Below are 25,831 nucleotides of genomic sequence, written 5' to 3'. Positions count from 1 at the left end.
GATGGATGGCGATTAGGGGGACACAGGAGCTGGAGCTGGTGCTGGACGATGCTGCCGGGTGCTCGTGGAGAACAGGAAGAGGAGGGGAGAGAGGAGCGCAGGAAGTTTGAATCTCGCGCCTCTCTCCCCTGCACCAATCAGCACCAGGGCCAGCACCGCCTCTCCAAATCTTCGTACTGCGATTGGTGGTGTATAATTACGCCACCGATCGCAGTCTTTTTCCAGTTCATCGGGTCACAGGACACCCGAATGGACCGGAAACGCAGAAAACCGCAGGTCTGAATTGACCTGCGGTTTTCTGCGATCGCCGATATGGGGGGGTCAAATGATCATCATTACATTCAAAGTCCAGGTGCAATCCAGTACATACTTGAATCAAATGCATAAACAGTCACTGGTACCTTAGAGGCTGCTACAGCAGCTGTGCCAGCAAGTGCACAAAATAAACGGCAGCACTCCTAAATAGGAGCTGGGTCTTACCCTTCTTCACTGCGTTGTAGCAGCGCTGGTTCCAGGCGGCCGCACACCAGCGGCGTCCCACGTGACCTGGTTGCTCCAAAGATCGAATGGAGCTAAAATGACGTCACTGGTAAGTGACGATTTTCCAGATCGAATGTCTTTAAATTTTCCCCTCACCCATGACTGCACCCTGTGCGACTCAGGACCTCCCATCAGGACAGGAAACCTGAGAAGATAAAAAGGACACACCTCCACCTAACACCAGTTCAGGTTTCCTGTCCTCCGGATGGGAGATCCTGAGAAGCAGCGCTGCTCGCTGCAGAAGACATACCTCAAAATAAGCACCAGAGCTGGGGGAGGTCTGTGGCTAGAGCTGTAGGAAGACCTATCCCTGGGGAGCGGTAGTTCTGTGGCCGTGCCGGAAGCCGCTCCCCACAAGTCTGCCTGCGCCTGCACTCTCTCCGGTCCTGCGGGGAGCCGCTGTGGCCGTGTTCAGACGGCTCCCCACGCTCTACTCAATTCCAAGATGGCGTCCGTGCGCATATGCGCATGCGCGGGGCCGTCTTTCAGAGATGACATCGGGGGGGCTTCTCCCGACGTGCAGGATCCGGAAGTAGAGTGCCAGGGCGCGTCCTTTAAACTATAAATGCGGCGGCAAGTTCAGGCAGCCAGCGGGGGCACATTTTTGGATGTGCTGGTGTAGTGATCCTGCTCACAAGCATGTCGGAGCCTACAGATGGACGCGCTGAACCCCAGGAACCCTTGAGGCCTGCAAGTCCGGTACTGGTCCTGACGACGGGGAAAAGGAAAAACTTTCATTATGGGTGAGAGCTTTCCTTTTATTTACTAATGTGGTGTTTCATATGATTGATTTTAGATCCCTAAGCCACCTAAAAAGTCGTCTTCCAAGACAAAACACAGAGTGTGCGGAATGTAAAACGTCCCTATCTGCATCTTATCAGAAATCGTTATGCTCAGCGTGTATAGATAAACTGGTAGAGGAGCAATCCCAGACCCTTACTAGATCCATGAAGTCTATAATCAAGGCATCCTTCAAGGCATTCAGTAAAAGTCGTGCCAGGTCCCTAGATAAACCAGGGAGAGACACAGAGTACGACAGTATAGAGATGGACTCATCCGACGATGACTGAGAATCCGGACAGTTGTTTGCTAGTAATTCGGACTCCTCGGACGAAGATTATTCAGGAAGATCCTTCTTTTCCCCTGAGGATACGCAGCCGTTACTAAAAGCGGTCAGAGCAACTATGCAGTTGGAAGACATTAAGCAGACCAGATCAGTTGCGGACCAGGCCTTCCAGGCATTAGGCCCTAAAAAGCATAGGGTTTTTCCTATCCATGAAAACATGCAGGCGATTATTAAGAGTGGAAAAATCCTGACAGGAAATTCTTCTTACCCTCCTCGGTGAAAAGGAAATATCCTTATGAGGAAAAAGTCTCCTCCAGCTGGGATAGGACCCCTACGATAGATGCTCCAGTCGCTAAGATAGCAAAGAGATCTGCCCTCCCCTTTGATGATCTGGGTTGTCTTTCGGACCCGTTATAAAAAGCAGACATATATCTAAAACGGGCGTGGGAAACTTCTGCTACTTGTATTAGACCCGCAGTTGCAGCCACTTGGGTATCCCGGTCCCTGAGACTATGGATTGAACAGCTAGAGGCACAACTTAGAGAAAAATCCTAGAGAAGAAATCTTAGCTTCTCTTCCCACCTTCGCAAAAGCGGTGGATTTTTTAACTGATGCATCTACGGATGTTATGCGCTTTGCCGCCAAATCCTCAGCCATGACTAATGCGGCAAGAAGAGCCATTTGGCTTAGATCATGGAAGGGTGACCACGGGTCTAAGGCCAGACTCTGTGTCCTTCCGTGTGAGGGCGATAGGTTGTTTGGGTCCTCTCTAGATGACATCTTGGAGAAGGCATCCGACAAGAAAAGAGGATTTCCTGTCCCTCAGAAGAATCCCTTTTTTCATAAACCCCAGCAGGGTTTTAGAAGACAGAGGGGCTAGCCATACGATGGGAAAGAGAGGGATAGGTTTCCTTTTTAAATCCCAGGATAATAAACCAAAGGACAAGCAATGACGCCAATCTCCAGGTTGGGGGAAGACTATCTGCTTTTCTCCCGCCTTGGTCGAACGCCACCCAAAACAAGTGGGTTTTGGGAGGGATAGCAGAGGGATTCAGGTTAGAGTTCCGCTCCTATCCCCAAGTTTTTTTCATCCGCACTTCAACTCCGAAAGATCCTCTAAAGTCCACTGTCTTAGAGGCAGAGGTTCAGTTATTATTGGACAAAGGCGTTGTTTGCCAAGTTCCAAAGAAGGAGGAGGGCAAGGGGTTTTACTCTCCACTCTTTTTAATAAAAAAAAAACCAACGGGTCCTTTCGGAAGATTCTGAACCTGAAGCGTCTGAACAAGTTCTTGAGATACAAGAAGTTCCGGATGGAAACTATAAAGACAACTATAGACCTGTTATACAAAGATTGCTGGATGGCAAGTATAGACCTAGAGGATGCCTATTATCACATCCCAATTCACTCTTCTTCCCAAAAGTATTTAAGAACGGCTCTTCAAGTAAGGGGCCAACTTCTGCACCTGCAATACAGGGCCCTCCCGTTTGGGGTCTCTCGAGCCCCGAGAATTTTCACCAAGGTTGTGTCGGAGATGGTGGCATTCCTTTGATTGTCTGGGGTAGTATTAGTACCCTATCTGGACGATTTTTTGTTCGTAGCCCAGACAAGGGAGCAGTTACAGACAGAGCTTGTCCTGGTGTGCTCTCTGTTGAAGGATCTGGGGTGGAAGATGAATCGGGAGAAGTCTTGTCTAACCCCTTCTCAAATTTGCACCTTTTTAGGAATGCAGCTAGATTCCACAGCTCAGAAGACATTCCTCCCTCAGAAGAAAGTGCTTTCAACAATAGAACATGTTTGGATCCTTTTCCGGTCCTTGGTACTGGGCACCTGACGGCTACAATTCCCGCCGTACCATTTGCGCAGATCCACACAAGACCGTTGCAGTCGGATATCTTAAAGAATTGGAATGGTCTCCCACAAACACTAGAGGAAAAATGTCATCTCTCCTCCAGAGCAAGGTATTCTCTCCTGTGGTGGACGTCCGAGAAGAACCTTTCGGCAGGAATGCCTTGGTCCTTCATAGAGCCCATACTGATAACGACAGACGCCAGTCCGTGGGGTTGGGGAGCTCAGATGGAAAATACTGTCAGGGAAGATGGGATTTAAGAACCCGGGCCTGCACGTCAAATTACAAGGAGCTCAAAGCAGTAGAAAGAGTCCTAAAGGTGGCAGTTCCAGATGTCTCGAACAGAAAGTTGGTCTTTTACTCGGACAATTCAACAACAGTGGCCTATATAAATCATCAGGGCGGAACAAAGGTACCATCCCTAATCTTCCTCTGCCAGGAGATTTTCAAAATAGCAGAAGACAGAAACCTGGTCTTGTCCGCAATACATCTGAAGGGGAAAGAGAACACTGTGGCCGACTTTCTAAGCCGAGTAGAACTCAGTCAGGCAGAGTCTGAACGAGGAGATTTTTTTCCCAAATTGTGAAAAAGTTTGGGACCCCAACTATAGACCTCTTTGCCACTCGAAAAAACAGGAAGACAGAGAGATTCTTCTCCCTAAACTACACAGAGAATCCTACAGCGGTAGACAGTCTGGCTCAGGATTAGAGCCAGGAACTCGGCTATGCCTTCCCACCTATTTCCCTAATTCCACAGGTACTGAAGAAAGTACAGAGGGAAGGAGCCACCATAATCATGGTAGCCCCAAAGTGGCCCAAGGGAGTCTGGTACTCCACCCTCATAAGTCTAGCCAGAAGCCCCCCTGGGTGATCCCTCCAAGGGAGGATCTCCTTACCCAGGGGCCCGTATGGCATCACAATCCGGGGATTCTTCAATTGGCAGTATGGAGATTGACAGGGATATCTGGTTGAGGAGAGGACTTTCTAGCAAAGTTGTTTCCGCCCTTCTAGGCAGTAAAAAAAAACGACAACAGCCAGGAAGTATAATAGGGTTTGGAATGTCTTTTCTTCCTTTCTAGGTTCTAGCCCTGATCCGTTTAGTCCTCCAGAAATCCCCAAGGTTTTAGACTTTTTACAAGCAGGTTTAGACAAGTGACTTAAGGCCTCCACCTTAAAAGTACAGGTGTCGGCTTTGAGCTACTTTTTTGACTTCCAATTAGCAATTCACCCGTGGGTCAAACGTTTCCTTTCTGCCGCTGCCAGAATCCGTCCTTCTGTAAGACCTCTTTCCCCTCCTTGGGACCTGAACAAGGTATTGACGGCCCTAACCGATAAATCCTTTGAGCCCTTATTGGAGATCCCAATTGTCATCTTGTCTATTAAAATGGCTTTCCTCCTGGCTATTACCTCTGCTAGGAGGATCTCGGAGATCCAGGCCTTCTCTGCATATCCACCTTATACTGTCATCCAGGATAACCAAATAGTTATCAGGCCCCTGCCTTCTTTCCTTCCCAAGGTTGTCTCTGATTTTCACAGGAGCCAGGACATTGTGTTACCTTCCTTTTTTCCTAACCCCTCCAATAGCACGGAAGAAAGGTTTCATTGCCTGGATGTTAAGAGATGCTTGTTGGTTTATCTAGATGTTACGGCTCCTTGGAGAAAAGACTAGAACCTTCTGGTCCAGTATTTAGGAGGGAATAGGGGGAAAAAAAGCATCCTGCAGGGTTATTGCTAGATGGGTGAAGAAGGCCATAGCTAGGGCTTATATTTCCTTGGGTCTCCCCCCCCCCCCCCCCCCCCCCCTCCTTCAGGTTTCGGGCCCATTCTACTAGGGCAGTGTCTACTTCGTGGGCTGAAAGAGCTGATGTGTCTTTAGCTCAGATTTGCAGGGCGGCTACCTGGAGCTCCCCCCCCCCCCCCCCCCATACCTTTCTCAAACATTACAGATTGCAGCTCCATTCTGATGCCTTTTTTGGGGAAAAAGTTCTTCAGGCTGTGCCCCCCCCCCCCAGGTTCTACTTATAGTTTATCTCGCACAGGGTGCCGTAATCGGTGAGGGGAAAACAACCCATGACGGCACAGGGTGCCGTCATGGGTATAGAGAAAAAAGATTACCGGTAAGCAATGTTGTTTTCCGTCTTTCTCAAATTTTTCAATTCTTTAGATTTTTCTTAAGTGATATTGTCTCTCCTTAATTGCTGAGACATACGCTCTCTCCTTACGCCAGACGCGTTTCGAGGTGCTGTACCTCTTCCTCAGTGGCCCACTGAGTGAGCACTTCCATGTTCTTTTAAAGGGGCTGGTGTTCCTATAATGCTCCACTTTCCTAAGCAATGTTGTAACTCCAGGATGGAGTGGAATGCCTAAATAAATGTAACTATTCACTAACTTTAAAACAAAACAAAAAAGCCTATATATAAAATATATATGGACATAGCTATAATCCTACGTCTGTCATATATAATACCACATAAAATCTTTACCTTAATAAAATTATACTATTGTTAAAATTATAAATATATATTCGGAATCTATGAATATAGCGCCAATCACGCAACAATATCTGCTCAAGGTCATATCATATGAAAACGCATGCGATACCAGTGTCCATAACTTCTAACACACACATCTTGTAGGGTATATGAGGGAATAATCGCATAGTCATCTCATAAAAGGTCCTCGATATAAAACAATCGTATACCCTCATTCCTCGAGAGACTTTTATACATGATGGATTATTCTCGACAACTCCAAAATATCGAGAAAATCTCGAAAAATTATCAAGGGAGTAAATGAAGGAATTTGAGGAAGTAGATGGAGGGATTCGATCGAAGGAGTGAATCGAGGAAATGTAAACTTAAAGAAAACTCGTCACCCAAACTGCAGTGTGATCTGCAGGATACAGAGCAGGGGCAGCTGTGCAGATTTCGTAAAACCTGGAATTTATTCATTTTAAATCTAAATTTCTGATCTCAGTTGTACACGGGGGAGCTGTTATCAGTGATTGATAGCATTCTCTGTGTAAGTGTGTATACATAGATAGCGGTCAGTCACTGATAGTTGTACACAGGGGCGGTATTATCAGTTATTGATAGCATTCTCTGTGTAAGTGTCTATACATAGATAGCTGTCGATCACTGCTAGTTGTACACAGGGGACATGTTAAATGTAATTGATAGCATTCTCTGTGTAAGTGTCTATACATAGATAGCTGTCGATCACTGCTAGTTGTACACAGGGGACATGTTAAATGTAATTGATAGCATTCTCTGTGTAAGTGTTACATATAGTCACTTCTCCTCCATAACATTCTTCTTGCAGATTGCATTGCATTTCATGGTACTCTTTAAAACTCCTGCCACTACTGTGATGGCATTCAGTTCTATTAGAGAGCTGACCTGCCAAAGCCCACAGCGTGCACCAGCTCTATAAGAGGGATAAATCTGGCCTGACGGTGGACGATGATTGACAACCGAGTGTTAACTATTGGGAATATGTTCCTGCACATGTTAGCATTGTCAAATTTTGTATTGACTGTGTAGGGGCATAGCCGATTTGATGAGGGGGGAAAAAATGCTAACTCACACTTTTCAATTTACTCATGCATGCATGCATACATACATACATACATACTTATTTATGTATTTTCAGGAAGAGTAATAGAGGAACGGCACAACAGTTATAAGAAAATATGCTCCAGAATTATTTGAGAGATTTGCATTTACCTATTTTAAACAGTGTGAAAAACTTCAATATGCTTCATGTTTGCATTGTAGTTCTGATTTGTGTCCCGTTATTTTATTAAATTTTAATTTTTTTTTTTTTAAAGGTTTAAAAATGCTAACCAATCAAAAGAGAGGGATATACTATGGTCAAGCCCAAAACTGGTCATCCACACGCCAACAGCGTCTTGGAGTGCACATACTTTTTAAAGCGATGCAGATTTTCCTGGCTGAAGGAGAGAGACAGCTGAGGCCACCAGACATACGCTCAGGACAGTGATACAAGGGACACCATTGGTGAAGTGAAACTATATCAACGTTTTGTACGCTGGAGAGAAGTACAGCATAATCATTTTTAATTAGCAGCAACTGAAATCTCAAAGCATAGTACTGATTGTATTGATACCATAAACCAGGGATGTCCAAACTGCTGCCCTCCAGCTGCTGCTAAACTACAACTCCCAGCATGCCTGGATAGCTTACAGCTATTAGGGCATGCTGGGAGTTGTAGTTTAGCAACAGCTGGAGGGCTGCAGTTTGGACATGCCTGTCATAAACCCTTTACATAATATAGGCCCTACACCAAAGGCCCTTTTACATGGGCCTAGGATCAGGGCAATTATCAGGGATGAGCGTTCATACAAATACTCATTCCTGATCACTGACCCTTCTAAATGTGTCACCGATCACACTCATTTGTCCGTCATGACATATTTTATGTGACACAAAAAATTGTTTGTTACTAACAATCATAGCGGTGCATGAAAAGTCTGCATCAGTGCTTGCACCACTACTTGATGCAACAGCACAGGTGCAAAATTGCCAGGACCAGGTGAGATGTCTTGCCTTGTCAATCAAGAGGATGAAGGAGTCCCTTGAGCAGCGGGGCCAGCCCTTCACTGCTCAAGACAGCTGATTATTATTATTATTATTATTATTTTTATTACTATTATTATTTCATTCATCTATTGGTGGCAGGTTTTCCTCTTTAAATAAGGTTTTTCTTCCACCAAACAAAGAATATATATGGGAGAGAATGAACAAGTAGCGAGACCTTAAAGGGGTCTCTGGAACTTAACAACTGATGACCTCTGCGTAGGATTGATAGATAATGGCCGAACAACAAAGTTCCTACACCCCACATCCCCGTGGATCAGCACCAGAGCCACACAGTTTGTCCACTGTATAGTCCACGGATCAGCAGCCTTTCGCACTCCAGCTGCTGTGAAACCACAACTCCCAGCATGCACACATGCTTGGCTGATATTGTAACTCCTATAGAAGTGAATAATGCACTCTGGGAGTTGTAGTTTCTGAACAGTTAGTGTCAGAGGTTGCCTGGATGATCCCTTATATAGTGGATGGCGCCAGAGCTACTCCTGGACAGCTTAGATAGGCAGGTGTACAGGGTGTTGGACTCCCAAGAATCTAATATTAATTACCTATTCTGGGGATCATCTCTAAGAATGTGCAAGAACTGCCTATTATAAATTGTCACTATTGTTTGTTATAAGTTAATAGTGAGAGGTCCAGCCTGTACATAGATTACTTCTGTCCTTGGGTAACTGTGTGTATTTGTAGGATTTTATAGACAAAATTTCAGCAAACTGTACCTTTACAAAAACATACCTACAGTGGACATGCATGTGAAGAAAATGTTATGATTGAATTATTTTGATCCAAATTGAATCAAATGTATGTGATTAAGGGTCCTTTCACACGTCGGTGTGTTTTTGCGCGAAACACAGACACCGGCAATGTGCGTTCTGCATTTTGCTGACTTAATAGAAAATGCCTAATCTTGTCCGCAATTGCGGACAAGAATAGGACATGTTCTATTTTTTCCGGGAACGGAATTGCGGACCCGGAAGTGTGGATCTGCAATTCCGAATCCGGGCAGCACATAGTGCGGCCCCATAGAAATTAATGGGTCCACAATGCCGTTCCGCAAAATGCGGAACAGAATTGCGGACGTGTGAAGGGAGCCTAACTGTGTAACCTTCTTTTTACTTATCTTCCCATGTCCTGAATTCTAGAATTTCTAGTCAAACGCTGCGTTCACAGTACTTCAGCCTTTTGAGCATAAATCTCTGCATACATTGCTGGTTAATGTGTAATTTGATGTACTCAAATAGCAACTAACTAAATTCTGATTGCAACTCCAGGGCTATGATGCAATCAAACATCAGTTTGTAATAGTGCAATTTACGGCACTTAAAATAGAAAAAAACTTTCAAGGAGATTTATCAAAACTGGTGTAAAAGAAGACCTGCTATGCTGCCCTTAACAACCTGATTCTGCCTTTCATTTTCCAGAGCTACTTTGGAAAATGAAAGGATCTGGTTGCTATGGGCAACTAAGCTAGTTTTCCTCTACACCAGTTTTGATAAATCTCCCCCAATATGTTTATTTTTATTTATGCATCAAACTGTAAAATTAGGTTCTGATGTGAGCATGTACATTGGCACATACCTTACATAAGTAATCATGGCAAGCATTTGTATCAAACAATAAATTAGTATGTAGAATGGCACCATTGTTCACACCAACCAGTAACGTCCTTTGCCATATCAAGACAATTTGATCTGTTAAGGCTAGGTTCACAGTAGCGTTATCAGTTCCGCTGGGAACAGCCTGCTGGATCTCTCTGTATCCCGCATTGCAGGAAGCTCTATCCAGCCCCATTAACTATAATGGGTACTTGTGGAGATCCAGACGGACAAATATCGCTGCCGGAACAGTGTGCCGGATCTGACTAGAGCTATTGTGAAACTAGCCTAAATACTTTACTATCTGGTTTTGCTGTCACATTTTTGTATATGCATTTAAAGTTGAATTACATTTCAGATTAGCATTTTGTGTTTGTTAAACATTGTAAATACAGAAATATTTTTATAGGGTGAAATTGGCAAGCTGGACTTGCAGAGATTGTGTGTATTTATTATTGGATATACAAGAAAAATACTGGTAAATTGACTATAAATAGCCGATGGAAATGTCCAGCTTAAAAATGGGTAATTTAGGAACAATAAACTTTCTTTCTGGACTTTTTTTTTTTTTTTTTTCCCCCTGTCAGGTTGTGTTCACATGATATAAAAGAAAAGGATGTGACTAGCAAAGCTTTGTATCGTAACTGATAATGGTTGAATTGTTTTCAGGTTCTAGAGATAAACTTCTGATAATGTCATTTGTGCAGTGTCCATACTGTGACGTCCTCAGATGTCCGTAAAATATACTGTAAGTTATTATGGTCCCCCAAAGATGGTATATTTAACTATTCATTTCATTTTTTATTTTGCTACTTTAACCCCTTCATGTCCCAGACAGTTTTCACCTTTAGGATCCAGCCTAAGTTTTCAAATTACTTTGAATGAAATATCCTAAGTAGATTCGCATAAAACTTCGGTCCAATGCTGTACAGAGTAGGAGCTCCATACAGTATTAGAATGTGTTGGCTCAGAGGAGCCGAAGTTATTACTTCGTGAAGTCTCGTGTGACTTCGCGTAATAACTTCATAAATTGATTTTAACTGTAAAAAAAAAAAAAAAAACATTTCCTGAACTCTGGTTCAGTTCCAATTAATCTATTAAGTTATTACGCGAAACTTCGAAGTAATAACTTCAGCTCATCTGAGCCAATACATTCTAATACTGTATGGAGCGCTCACTCCGTACAGTATTGGACCAAAGTTTTATGCATATCGACTTTGGATGTTTCATCCGAAGTCGATTCGCTCATCCCTAGTTGCTTTTAACGTTTTTCACGTGACACATTGTACCTCACGTTGGTGGTAAATTTTGGTTATGTTTTACTCTCATTTAAAAAATAATAATACAGAAAACTTTAAAAAATCTATATTAATTTTCTAAATTTGAATTTGTCTTTAACCTCCGTCCTGGAGGCGGTCGATTCATTCCTCCTAGACGCATCCGTGCGTCATCTCGCGAGACGCGAGATTTCGGTCTGAGCCGGCATGCGCATCGCGGGCCGGCAAAAGTTCAAGCACTATTTCGTCACCAGCCTGCCAGCCAATGATCGTTACTGGCAGGCTGGCGATTTTTTAAAATCTCCATTCAGAAGCCAGTTAACACATTATATTTGTAAATATGATGTGTTAAATGGCTTCCCTGCTCCTCTGCTGGTCCTTTTCGTCGGTTGGTCTCAGCAGAGGAGCAGGCATCACAGTGAGTAGCACCAAACACTACACCTTAGCCCCAGATCACCCCCCAGCACTCAATTAACCCCTTGATCACCCCTTCTTGCCCCTGTCAATCACTAGTGAAAGGGAAAAAAGTGATCAGTGTAAACTGTCTTTTTTTTTTTTTTTTTCCACTGGTATTGACTGTTAGGTTTTAGGGATAGTTTAGGCCCCTTGGCTAGGTAGTTTAGCGATCGTTTAGTGCCCAGCCCATCGCAGTCACTTATTCGCTTATTAGCGTATCGCTAATCAGCTTTTGTTCTTTTATAGTATCTGTAAGTGATCAAAACTGATCACAGTCAGATCTATAATAGTATTAGTGTCACCTTAGTTCGCACTCCACCCAAAACGCAGTGTTTGCCTGATCAGGCCTGATCGGTCGCCCACACGTGCGTTCACCCACGCCCGCCCCGCCGCAGTGACAAAATGTTTTTATTTTTTTGATCACTGCACAATCACTTTACAAGCGGTGCGGCGATAAAAAAATCAGTTTTCATATTTTTTTTATCAACCACAGCGGCCTCCGGTACTTCGCTAGCCTCCCATTTGTAATACAGGCTTGCTTTTATTCTTGGGTAGTCTCGGGGAATACCCCCTAAATTTAGTAGTCCAAATGTCAAACAGGGGGTATTCTTCTAAAGAGGCCTACAGGCTTCTGACCCAGTCGGATGAGGAATGGGAACCCTCATCTTAATCTAGCGGGTCAGAATATGAACCTGTAGAAAGCAGTGGCAGTCTGACCCAAAGTTCGGACCAGGCGTACCCGGCCCCGTGTCGCTAGACCACAGGTTGCGCAGGATCCGCTTCAAGGGCTGGCGCTGTCGGATTACGTGGTGAGGCATACACCAGCAGCGCAGCCCATCCTGGACCTAGTACCAGCACTGCCGTACAACATGGTGAAGTGGCTAGCACCAGAAGGGCAGTTGAAGCTGGTACGGTGGCACGTGCAGTAGTTACCCAGTCGCAGCCACAGCACAGACAGGCCCGTAGAGCCCCTAGCATCCCTGAGGTGCTGGCAAACCCTGATTGGCAGTCCCCAACTTTAGCCGCACCTGTAGTTTCCCCTTTCACCGCCCAGTCTGGAGTTCGGGTTGAGACAGCTCAGATCGGTTCGGCCCTGGGATTTTTTGAGCTGTTCTTGACTGCGGAGCTCTTGGACTTGGTTGTGGCAGAAACAAATCGGTATGCCACTCAATTTTATATCCGCCAACCCGGGAAGCTTTTATGCCCAGCCTTTCCGGTGGAAACCAGTCCAAGTTTCCGAAATTAAAATTTTTCTGGGCCTTCTCCTCAACATGGGTCTAACCAAAAAGCATGAATTGCGGTCATATTGGTCCACAAACCCAATTCATCACATGCCCATGTTCTCTGCTGCTATGTCCAGGACACGATTTGAGACCATCCTGCGTTTCCTGCACTTTAGCGACAACACCACTTCCCATCCCAGAGGCCACCCAGCTTTTGACCGGCTCCACAAAATTTGGCCCCTCATTGACCACTTCAACCGGAAATTTGCAGATTTGTATACCCCTGAGCAAAACATCTGCGTAGACGAGTCCCTAATACATTTTACCGGGCGCCTTGGCTTCAAACAATACATCCCAAGCAAGCGCGCCCGGTATGGGGTCAAATTGTATAAGCTCTGTGAAAGGGCCACAGGCTATACCCACAAATTTCGGATCTATGAGGGTAAAGATCAGACCCTGGAGCCGGTCGGTTAACCTGACTACCTGGGCAGCAGTGGGCGTCACCCTTATTTGGCAAGGGGTACCATCTTTATGTGGACAATTTCTACACAAGTGTGGCCCTCTTCAGGCATTTGTTCCTAGAACAGATTGGCTGCTGTGGCACAGCGCAAACTAGTCCCGCGGGCTTCCCCCAACGGCTCGTTACCACCCGTCTTGCAAGGGGGGAGAGGGCTGCCTTGTGTAACCAAGAACTGCGCGCGGTGAAATGGAGAGACAAGCGTGACGTTTACATGCTCTCCTCCATTCACGCAGACACGACGATCCAAATTGAGCGAGCAACCAGTGTCATTGAAAAGCCCCTCTCAGTCCACGACTATAACCTTCACATGGGAGGGGTGGACTTCAATGACCAGATGTTGGCTCCGTATTTAGTTTTCCGATGCACCAGACGTTGGTATAAGAAGGTGTCTGTATATTTGATTCAATTGGCTGCATATAATAGTTTTGTTCTCTACAGTAAGGATGGGAGAACAGGATCCTTCCTCAAATTTCAGGAAGAGATCATCGAGAACCTCCTGTATCCAGGAGGTTCCGTGGCCCCATCCACCAGTGTAGTTAGCCGTCTACACGAGCGACATTTCCCCAATGTCGTTGCTGGTACCTCAACCCAACAGTCACCCCGAAAAAGATGTTGTGTCTGTAGCAGGAGTGGAATAAGGCGTGACACCCGCTATTTCTGTCCTGACTGCCCTGACCACCCTGTCCTATGCTTAGGGGAGTGTTTCCGGAAGTACCACACAGGTACACTTAGCATAGGGATCACATCTCACAGGACAGGTACACAGGGCTATTAGGGCCCATTCACACACAGCTGCTGCAAACCTCTCCTTTCACCTGGGACAAAGTGCATAATGCACTTCGCCACATCTTTGGGCGACTTGCGCTTTGCACATTGTCCCATGGGGAAGGAGAGGTTTGTCCTATAAAGGTAAAAAAAAAAAAAAAAAAAAAAACAGTAAGCAAAAAAAGTTAACGTTCAGTTCCAAAAGTTAAATAAAGTTTATATGTTCTGTTCAAAGGTTAATAAAATTTATTGCGTTGCGGCCTGGTTTTTTCTTTTCTTTTTTTTTACCTTCCAGGTGGACCAAGCGATCGACTAGCTGCAGCACTGATGTGCATTCTGACAGAAGCATTGCGCTGCTGTCAGATTACACAAAAGTCGGTGTATGCGGCGCTGCAAGACGAGTTTTCTCCTCTGCAGTAAAAGATACGTTTGCCGAGGCATATGAGCTGAGGAGGCGGCGGTGTTAATATGCTTTGGCAAACACTTTGTATATATAAAAAAAATAAAAATCCCGGCAATGATTTATTCATCCACATCGATTGATGTGAATGGAGAAATCGGGTTTGCCAGGGCATAAGAGCTAAGTTGGTAAGGATGTTGGGCGGAGCTCCTATGTCCTGGCAGACGCCTTTCCCCTCCCGTTTTTTTTTTTTTTTTTTTTTTTTGGGCAGAGATTTTTTCATCCACATTGATCGATGTGAATGAAGAAATCTGTGCCGTTCATGTTTTTTCTTTCAGCCCAGAGGCTGAACGGAAAAAATATATATTTAATTACCTGTATGCTCAATATAAGGAGAATAGTAGAAACTCCTAATGCTGGCCATACATGTAATGATTGCGGAGACCCTCAAATGCCAGGGCAGTACAAACACCCGACAAATGACCCCATTTTGGAAAGAAGACACCCCAAGGTATTCGCTGAGGGGCATATTGAGTCCATGAAAGATTGAAATTTTTGTCCCAAGTTAGCGGAAAGTGAGACTTTAAAAAAAAAAATATAATAAATAGATTTCCGCTAACTTATGCCAAAAAAATAAATAAAAATTCTATGAACTCGCCAGGTCCCTCATTGAATACCTTGGGGTGTCTTCTTTCCAAAATGTGGGGTATTTATTCTGCCCTGGCTTTTTAGGGGCCCTAAAGCGTGAGAAGAAGTCTGGGATCCAAATGTCTAAAAATGCCCTCCTAAAAGGAATTTAGGCACCTTTGCGGCGCATCTAGGCTGCAAAAAAAGTGTCACACATGTGGTATCGCCGTACTCAGGAGAAGTTGGGGAATGTGTTTTGGGGCGTCACTTTACATATACCCATGCTGGGTGAGATAAATATCTTGGTCAAGTGCCAACTTTGTATAAAAAAAATTGGAAAAGTTGTCTTTTACCGAGATATTTCTCTCACCCCGCATGAGTACGGCGATACCACATGTGTGACACTTTTTTGCCGCCTAGGTGGGCAAAGGGGCCCATATTCCAAAGAGCACCTTTCGGATTTCACAGGCCATTTTTTGCAGATTTTGATTGCGAACTACTTCTCACGCATTTGGGCCCCTAAAATGCCAGGGCAGTATAACTACCCCACAAGTGACCCCATTTTGGAAAGAAGACACCCCAAGGTATTTCATGATGGGCATAGTGAGTTCATGGAAGTTTTTATTTTTTGTCACAAGTTAGGCTCCTTTCACACTAGCGTTCGTCGGTCCGCTCGTGAGCTCCGTTTGAAGGAGCTCACGAGCGGACCCGAACGCCTCCGTCCAGCCCTGATGCAGTTTGAATGGAGCGGATCCGCTCAGACTGCATCAGTCTGGCGGCGTTCAGCCTCCGTTCCGCTCACCTCCAGGCGGACAGCTGAACGCTGCTTGCAGCGTTCAGCTGTCCGCCTGGCCGTGCGGAGGCGAGCGGATCCGTTCAGACTTACAATGTAAGTCAATGGGAACGGATCCGCTTGAAGATGACACCATATGGCTCAATCTTCAAGCGGATCCGTTCCCCATTGACTTTACATTGAAAGTCTGAACGGATCCGCTCAGGCATCTTGCTTAGTGGAATATGAGACTTTGTAAGGAAAAAATAAAAATAATCATCTTCCGCTAACTTGTGACCAAAAATAAAAAGTTCTATGAACTCACTATGCCCATCAGCGAATACCTTAGGGGGCATTTGTGGGACTTTTCTACTGTCTGGGCATTGTAGAACCTCAGGAAACATGACAGGTGCTAAGAAAGTCAGAGCTGCTTCAAAAAGCGGAAATTCACATTTTTATACCATAGTTTGTAAATGCTATAACTTTTACCCACATTTTTTATTTTTTTTTATCAAAGACATGTAGAACAATAAATTTAGCGAAAAATGTATATATGGATGTAGTTTTAAAAAAAAAAAATTACAACTGAAAGTGAAAAATGTAATTTTTGGGCAAAAATTTAGTTAAATTTCGATTAATAACAAAAGTAATAATGTCAGCAGAAATGAAATACCACCAAATGAAAGCTCTATTAGTGAGAAGAAAAGGAGGTAAAATTTATTTGGGTGGTAAGTTGCATGACCGAGCAATAAACGGTGAAAGTAGTGTAGTGCAGAAGTGTAAAAAGTGGCCTGGTCATTAAGGGGGTTTCAGCTAGGGGGACTGAAAGTTGGCAACATTTTTTAATATACAGGTCCTTCTAAAAAAAATGTTCATATTGTGATAAAGTTCATTATTTTCTGTAATGTACTGATAAACATTAGACTTTCATATATTTTAGATTCATTACACACCAACTGAAGTAGTTCAAGCCTTTTATTGTTTTAATATTGATGATTTTGGCATACAGCTCATGAAAACCCAAAATTCCTATCTAAAAAAATTAGCATATCATGAAAAGGTTCTCTAAACGAGTTATTAACCTAATCATCTGAATCAACTAATTAACTCTAAACACCTGCAAAAGATTCCTGAGGCTTTTAAAAACTCCCAGCCTGGTTCATTACTCAAAACGGCAATCATGGGTAAGACTGCCAACCTGACTGCTGTCCAGAAGGCCATCATTGACACCCTCAAGCAAGAGGGTAAGACACAGAAAGACATTTCTGAACAATTCTGTTCCCAGAGTGCTGTATCAAGGCACCTCAGTGGGAAGTCTGTGGGAAGGAAAAAGTGTCAGAAAACGCTGCACAACAAGAAGAGGTGACCGGACCCTGAGGAAGATTGTGGAGAAGGACAGATTCCAGACCTTGGGGGACCTGCGGATACAGTGGACTGAGTCTGCAGTAGAAACATCCAGAGCCACCGTGTACAGGCGTGTGCAGGAAATGGGCTACAGGTGCCGCATTCCCCAGGTCAAGCCACTTTTGAACCACAAACAGCGGCAGAAGCGCCTGACCTGGGCTACAGAGAAGCAGCACTGGACTGTTGCCTGTCATTCGGAAATCAAGGTGCCAGAGTCTGGAGGAAGACTGGGGAGAGGGAAATGCCAAAATGCCTGAAGTCCAGTGTCAAGTACCCACAGTCAGTTATGGTCTGGGGTGCCATGTCAGCTGCTGGTGTTGGTCCACTGTGTTTTATCAAGGGCAGGGTCAATGCAGCTAGCTATCAGGAGATTTTGGAGCACTTCATGCTTCCATCTGCTGAAAAACTTTATGGAGATGAAGATTTCATTTTTCAGCACGACCTGGCACCTGCTCGCAGTGCCAAAACCACTGGTAAATGGTTTACTGACCATGGTATTACTGTGCTCAATTGGCCTGCCAACTCTCCTGACCTGAACCCCATAGAGAATCTGTGGGATATTGGGAAGAGAAAGTTGAGAGACGCAAGACCCAACACTCTGGATGAGCTTAAGGCCGCTATCGAAGCATCTGGGCCTCCATAACACCTCAGCAGTGCCACAGGCTGATTGCCTTCATGCCACACCGCATTGAAGCAGTCATTTCTGCAAAAGGATTCCCGACCAAGTATTGAGTGCATAACTGAACATAATTATTTGAAGGTTGACTTTTTTTGTATTAAAAACACTTTTCTTTTATTGGTAGGATGAAATATGCTAAGTTTTTGAGATAGTAAATTTGGGTTTTCATGAGCTGTATGCCAAAATCATCAATATTAAAACAATAAAAGGCTTGAACTACTTCAGTTGGTGTGTAATGAATCTAAAATATATGAAAGTCTAATGTTTATCAGTACATTACAGAAAATAATGAACTTTATCACAATATGAACATTTTTTTAGAAGGACCTGTATTAATGAGGCTTAGAATTTTAGAAACAATTCTTTAAAGTTTCAATTTTTTTTCCAAAACAAACTTTTTTTTAAGAGTAATTCAGTTCTGGATTGACTTTGAGGTGCTTACATAATATAAATGGGTCCACAGGAACACATGATGGTGAATTAGTTTAATTTTTTTGCAGAATTTCAATTGTAATCCAATTTTTTATTTTTTTTTCCTGTAACACAGCAAGGGCTAACAGCAAAACAAACCTCAATATTTATTTCCCTGATTCTACCATTTAAAAAAAATATATTATGGCCATAATAAACTGTATGTGCTCACAGCAGGATTCAGAAAGGAAGGCGCACCATATGGTTTTTAGGGGGCAGGTTATATTTAAAAAAAATGAAAACAAAAAACGAAGTGTCCCCATTTTAGAAACCACACACCTTACAGAATTTATCAAGAGGCGTAATGAGCATTTTGACCCTACAATTAGCATATCAGAATCCTATCATATCCTAAGGCAGAATTATTTCCGCTTTGGGGACACCTATTACCAACAATTATGTGGAGTGGCCATGGGCTCTAACGTGGCGCCCACGTATGCCAATATGTTCATGGCGGAGGTGGAGGACCGACTCATTTACAGATCTGCCCTTTTTGGGAGAGCCCGTTACTGGTGGCGCTACATCGACGACATTTTTGTGGTGTGGGGAGGCTCTCATGGTGAACAGTTCTTTGAGTTCCTTAATAGCATGGTGGCCGGGTTGGGGTTCACCATGACAGCGTCGACAGTCTCTCTACAATTTTTGGACGTGATGGTACACCTCAGGGAGGGGAACATTGAAACAGACATCTTCCACAAACCGACAGACAGAAACAATTTATTAGAGTTTAGGAGTAACCACCCACGACGGATGGTGGAGTCATTGCCCTGGAGTCAGATGCTGAGGGTGAGACGGGTGCTATCAGGGGACGAGCTATTTGGGACAAGGGTGGATGAAATGGGGAGGACGTTCCTAGAGAGGGGATATCAGCGACGATTGGTGGAGAGGATCTCTCAAAAGGTGGGGGAGGTTGACTGGGAGTCCACGTTCCAGGGAAAGGAGGAGAGGGACCATAAACGGATCCAGTTTCAGGGCTCCAGATGGCGACCAAAATGGTCGCCAATGCGACTTAGAATTTACAAATGGCGACAAGACTTTTTAGTCTTGTCGCCATTTGCGACTAGACCCTCCGCGGCAGCTCTGCAGTAGAACAGCGACGGGCACAGGAGCTGATAGTTCTCTGCCCCGCCGACGACGATGTTCTTCTCAGTCAGTGAGTCACAGCACACAACAGCAGAGACGCTGGCAGCAGGGAGGGGAGGGGCTCGGGAGGAGTGTAATCTGATCCTAGAGTGGAAGCTGCTTCTGCCAGCCCCTCCCCGCCCACCAACCAATCAGAGCTGAGGCAAGGCAAGGTGAACACTAGCAGCTGTGAGTCACTGACAAGTACAGGGAGAAAGAATCGAATGAGTCACAGGTGAAAAGAACTAAAGATCCGACTTATTCGACTCATTCGATTCTTTCTTAGACTCCCTGTACAGTGTGCCCCCCCAACACCCCAGTATAAGAAACATTGGTGGCACAGTGTGCCCCCCCAACACCCCAGTATAAGAAACATTGGTGGCACAGTGTGCCAACCCCCCCCCCCCCCCCCCCCCACAGTATAAGAAACATTGGTGGGAAGTGCCAATGAGGGTTAAAAAATAATTTTAAAAAATTAACTCGCCTCCTCCAGTTGATCGCGTAGCTGCCGGTCTCCTGTTCTTTCTTCAGGACCTGTGGTGATGTCACTGAGCTCATCACATGGTCCATTACCATGGCGATGAATAATGTGATGTATCATGTGATGAGCACAGTGATGTCACCACAGGTCCTGAAGAAAGAACAGGAGACGATCAATTGGAGGAGGTGAGTTAATTATATATATTTTTTTAACCCTCATTGGCACTGCCCACTGCGCCACCAATGTTCATTATATTGAGGGGGGGCACACTGCACCACCAATGTTTATTATACTGGGGTGTTGGGGGGGGGGGTGCACACTGCGCCACCAATGTTTATTATATTGAGGGGGGCATACTGCGCCCCCCAATGTTTATTATACTGGGGTGTTGGGGGGTGCGCACTGCGCCACCAATGTTTATTATATTAAGGGGGCACACTGCGCCACCAATGTTTATCAAACTGGGGTGTTGGGGGGGCGGCACTGCGCCACCAATGTTTATTATATTGACCTTTTACTATGCATTCTGTATTAAAGAATGCTATTATTTTCCCTTAGAACCATGTTATAAGGGAAAATAATACAGTGAATAGACTTTTCATCCTAGCAACCATGAGTGAAAATCGCACCGCATCCGCACTTGCTTGCGATTTTCACGCAGCCCCATTAGCTTCTATGGGGCCTGCGTTGCGTGAAAAACGCACAACATAGAGCATGCTGCGATTTTCACGCAACGCACAAGTTATGTGTGAAAATCACCCCTCATGTGCACGGCCCCATAGAAGTGAATGGGTCCGGATTTAGTGCGGGTGCATTCCGGTATTTTGAATGCCAGATCCGGCACTAATACATTCCTATGGGAAAAAATGCTGGACCCGGCATTCAGGCAAATCTTCAGGGTTTTTTCGCCGGAGATATAACCGTAGCATGCTGCAGTTTTCTCTTTTGCCTGATCAGTCAAAACGACTGAACTGAAGACCTCCTGATGCATCCTGAACGGATTACTCTCCATTCAGAATGCATGGGGATATGCCTGATCAGTTCTTTTCCGATATTGAGCCCCTAGGATGGAACTCTATGCCGGAAAAGAAAAACACTAGTGTGAAAGTACCCTAAAATATTAAGTTTAAATCCCCCCTTTCCCAATTTTACATATAAAATATATAAAGAATAAATAAACATATTACATAGCGCTGTCCAAACTATTAAATTATTAAAAAATATCTCCTATGCGGTGAGCATTCACCATTTTTTTGTCACCTTGTCACCCCAAAAAATAGGATAGGACTGTTCTATTATGGGCCGAACATTTCATAAAATGCACGCGGCTTTTTTTGGTGGTTGTTTTTTTTTTTTTTGCGCAGTATTGAGTATCGCAATACTTTATGGGGACGAAAGCGAATCAAAATTTTGGTATCAAAACAACCCTATGCCGATCTGATCGGAGTAGCGTTGTCACGATACCAAAATTTTGATTCGGTTTCGATTTGGCGACTAAAAATTTGATTTGGCTCCTAAATTTTTCAGTTCAGTAGCCAATGGCTACCAGGTATTTTTTTTAGTCTGGAGCACTGAGTTTGTTTCAACGTATGGAACCAACAGTGGTGACATAGCGCGTATTATACGCAAAGAATGGCACATTTTGCAGAAAGGGTTACCCATGATAGACGAATTTGTGGGCTTCCCTATAATGGCATACAAGAGAGGGGCCAACCTTCGTGATAAATTGGTGAGAACCGAGGTTGGTGAGCCACATGGGGATGGGCAAAGGTATCTGGCACCAAGGAAGTTGGGATGCTTTCCCTGCCTTGGTTGTTGCAACTGCGGCAACATGTTAAAGGGAGACACCTTTGCCCATCCCTTTAGTGGCAAGCCCTATAAGATTAAAAATGTATTTACATGTTGATCACGGGACGTGATATACATGATCACGTGCCTGTGTGGCCTTATTTACATAGGGGAAACCACAATGGAAGCCAGGGAGCATATTAATTCCCATAAGAGCAATATTCGCAGGGCCCAGATTGACAAGCCGGTGGCGAAGCACTTCCTGGAACGTGGACACTCTGTCAACCAACTCAGGTTTAGAATCATTGATTCTGTCGGCCCTCTGAGACGTGGGGGGGACAAGGATCGGATTCTACGTAAAAAAGAGCTTAAATGGATCTTTGAGATGAGAGCACTCCAGCCATTTGGAATGAATATAGACTTCTCTGTGAAAATGTGTAATTGCTCCGAGTGACCTTTGAACTGGTTCTCTGTATAGTGTTTTTTAATTGTACTTTGTTTTTTTTTAATTCACATTTACACTAGTTTCCAACCACACTGGATCATGGCACACTGATAGATTATGGGGCTCGCTCCTGCCTGCACCCCTGCTGTGAATGTGGGTGTCTCCCGCTACACGTCACTGATGTGGGCGGTGTTGGATCCTGGATGCGTCTCTGGCAACATGGGGCTGGTTGGACGATAGAGAGGCGGGGCCATGACGTCACCTAGGCCGGGTTTCGGCTGGAGACATGGAGGTTGGGAGACTCTGCCCGCACCTCTCCGGACAGTTGTGACTACCGCACCGCTTGATCCGACCGCTGATGACGTGGGGATGTGAGGTGATCGCTCTCATCACGTGGAGGTGGGCGGACCGGCTCATAGGCGTCCCTGGCAACGGCGCACATGACATAGGGATGTTAGCGATGACGCGATGATCGCCACGGAGTCGCTCGCGATCAGGTGATCTCGGGTTAGTCGGGTAGTGACGTAACTCCTCCTTCCCTGACATGCGCGCAGGCGGTCTAGGAACGCCGAGGAACACGTGTGCCCTGAAGGTATGTGGGACAATGGATCTTATACCTATGGTGGGTGTATACTGAGACACTATGTAGGAGCACTGGAGGACGCATCTTTGATGACATCAGCACTTTATTCACTGTGTTATTGGCCACTCCTGTGTGAGTGGGTGTGTTTTAATGTATTTAAACAGGTACTCTTAGATTTCACATTGTGTTTGATGAAGGCTATGGATCAGCCGAAACGTCACAACCTGTTGCACGCTTGTTCACTTGGCGGTTCCCATTAAAGTGTTTTTATACCGGACGTGCTGCCTCCATCTTCTTTCCTGAGCCTGGATGAGCCAGTCATTGCTGTAGTAGGCAGGGAGGTGTCCTAGCAGAACCTAATTCTGTGCTGGACTGTGAATGAGGGTGGTTGGGTCTTACAGTGTCTGCCAGAAACAATATTAGGGAGTCAGGGACAGTCAGAAATCAATCAAGCTTGTATTCTATTGCCAGGGAGAGTGAAGGGAAAGGTTAAAATTACAAGGAAGACAACGAATTGTGTGTGCAGAATAAGGAGGCAAGGAAGCTGTCAGCCAGAGTGAGAAGAGCTGTGGCTGCTGTGCTTCCTAGCAGAACTGCAGCTGATGAAAACCTCAAAAGCAGCTACAGTACTTGCAAGGAGATCAGTACACCAGTATACACTAGAGTAACAATTTTCCTGTGAGTGTTAACACGATATTAAGGGTCAGGTCTCAATTCTCCATTTCCGTATATTCAGTTTCCACATGGCTGAAATTATTATATATAATTAAATTTTTGGGGAACTTGTTAAATTTATTGAAACAAGCATATATTCGTGATTACTACAGCAATACACGGGTTAGTGCAGCAACCTATCTGTTAGTGTTAACATGAATTTGAGCATTAGGCCTCAATTGTTCATTTCCACGAAGTTGAAATTGTTTGCAGGATTGTTCAATTTAAATAAACCAGCATTTATACAGTGGGGAAAATATGTATTTGATACACTAGCGATTTTGCAAGTTTACCCACCAACAAAGAACCGAGAGGTCTGTAATTTTTATTGTAGGTACACTTCAACTGTGAGACAGAATCTAAAAAAAAATCTGAAAATCACATTGTATGGTTTTTAAATTAAATTGCATTTTGTTGCAAGAACTAAATATTTGATACAATAGAAAAACAGAAATTAGTATTTGGTACAGAAACCTTGGTTTGCAGTTACAGAGGCCAGACTGTTCCTGTAGTTCTTGACCAAGTTTGCACACACTGTATCAGGGGTTTTGGCCCACTCCTCCATACAGATCTTCTCCAGATCTTTCAGGTTTCAGGGCTGTCGCTGGGCTACAGTTGAGTTTCAGCTCCCTCCCAAGATTTTCAATTGGATTCAGGTCTGGAGACTGGCTAGGCCACTCCAGGACCTTGAAATGCTTCTTCTATTTTGGTCTCGTCTGACCACACAACCTTCTCCCATGCCTCCTCTGGATCATCCAGATGGTCTATGGCGAACTTCAAATGGGCCTTGACATGTGCTGGTGTGAACAGGGGGACCTTGCGTGCCCTCCAAGATTTTAATCAATGACTGCCTAGTGTTACTAATGGTGATCTTTGAGACTGTAGTTCCAGCTCTCTTCAGGTGATTGACCAGGTCCTCCTGTGTAGTTCTGGGCTGATTCCTGACCTTTCTCAGAATCATCCTTGCCCCACGAACCGAAATCTTGCATGAAGCCCCAGACCGAGAAAGATTGACAGTCATCTTGTGTTTCTTCTATTTTATCATAATTGCGCCAACAGTTGTTGCATTCTCACCAAGCTGCTCGCCTATTGTCCTGTAGCCCATTCCAGTCTTGTGCTGGTCTACAATTTTGTCCCTGGTATCCTTAGACAGCTCTTGGGTTTTGGCCATGGTGGAGAGGTTGGTGTGTGATTGATTTGGTGTGCGGACAGGTTAATTAAATACAGGTAATGAGTGCAGAGTAGGAGGGCTTCTTAAAGAAAAACAAACAGGTCTGTGAGAGCCAGAATTATTGCTAGTTGGTAGGTGATTAAGTGCTTATTTCATGCAATAAAATGTAAATTCTTAAAAAATCATACAATGATTTTCTGTATTTTTATTTTTTAGTTTCTGTCTTACAGTTGTAGTGATCTACAATACAAATTACAGACTTCTCCATTCTTTGTAGGTAGGAAAACTTGCGAAATCGCCAGTGTATTAAATACTTCTTTTCCCCACTGTATTTGATTACTACAACAATACACAACCCAGGGCAGAAATTTACCTGTGAGTGTATTTGAGCATTAGGCCACAATTTCCTGTTTTCTGTGTATTCTATATTGTCTATTCCATATCCACACAGTTGGAATAAAATTTTTGGGGGTTTTGTTCAATTTAATTAAACCAACATATATATATCATTACTAGAACAACACACAGGGTTGTGCACAAAGTTATTTGTGAGTGATAACAAATGTTGGCCTAAATCAGTTTTCCTTTATTTCTGTGTCCACACGTTTTTAATCCTTTTTTATTTTTTTTATTTTGATGGGGGGAGGAATTGTGGTTGATTATATTCAAACCAGCCATATATACATGATTACCACACCAAAACACAGGGTAGTACATAACATTGGAAGAGAAGGAGGTGGATCCAGTAAGTAAAATTTAATTATTGACAACTTTGCATAAAAAAATTCACATCATAATATTGTCTGATGCATTTGAACTGTAACAATGGTCTCACTCATTAGACATAAATGAATAAAATACAAGCATGGAATATATAGACAATTTGTCAGCTGTTATCAGTGATCCATAATTGCAACAAATTACAGAAAGTGCATCAGGTGTAGCACGCAGACATGGGGAGTGGCATTGCAATTTATTTTGAATAGTAGGCAGTTATCAAGTTATGAAACGGTTTTTTTTTCTTCCTATATCCAATATAATGGATAAATAATGAACTTAGTTAGAAGTTAGAAGATCTCTACGGAAGTTTAGTCCTGTGGGAAAGCACTATTGAGCGTTAATATCCAGTATGCTTCTCTTTCATGTAATATTCTTTCCACATTCCTTGCCCAAAAGGAGGGTTTTATGCCAAAAATTTATAGAGAAGCTCTTTTACTTCCATGAAATTCACTAAAATGCTTTAAAATACCAGACATATTACGGGTATTTG

At 44.1% G+C, this 25,831-nt stretch overlaps 1 protein-coding gene across 1 annotated transcript in view; it reads left to right on the top strand.

Moving 5' to 3' along the window:
- ANKLE1 (ankyrin repeat and LEM domain containing 1) overlaps nt 1-7,507 on the top strand; it is a 128,029-nt gene extending 120,522 nt beyond the window's left edge. The window contains exon 9 of the mRNA XM_044278567.1: nt 7,282-7,507. Coding sequence (XP_044134502.1) covers nt 7,282-7,454 — 173 coding nt within the window. The 3' untranslated portion in view covers nt 7,455-7,507. The remainder of the gene's footprint in view (nt 1-7,281) is intronic.
- The last annotated feature ends 18,324 nt before the right edge of the window (nt 7,508-25,831 follow it).

Source organism: Bufo gargarizans, chromosome 1 (assembly GCF_014858855.1).
Source record: "Bufo gargarizans isolate SCDJY-AF-19 chromosome 1, ASM1485885v1, whole genome shotgun sequence".
Classification (NCBI taxonomy): Eukaryota; Metazoa; Chordata; class Amphibia; order Anura; family Bufonidae; genus Bufo; species Bufo gargarizans.
Note: the sequence above shows the minus strand (reverse complement) of the source record. Positions and strands in the feature narration are given on the sequence as shown.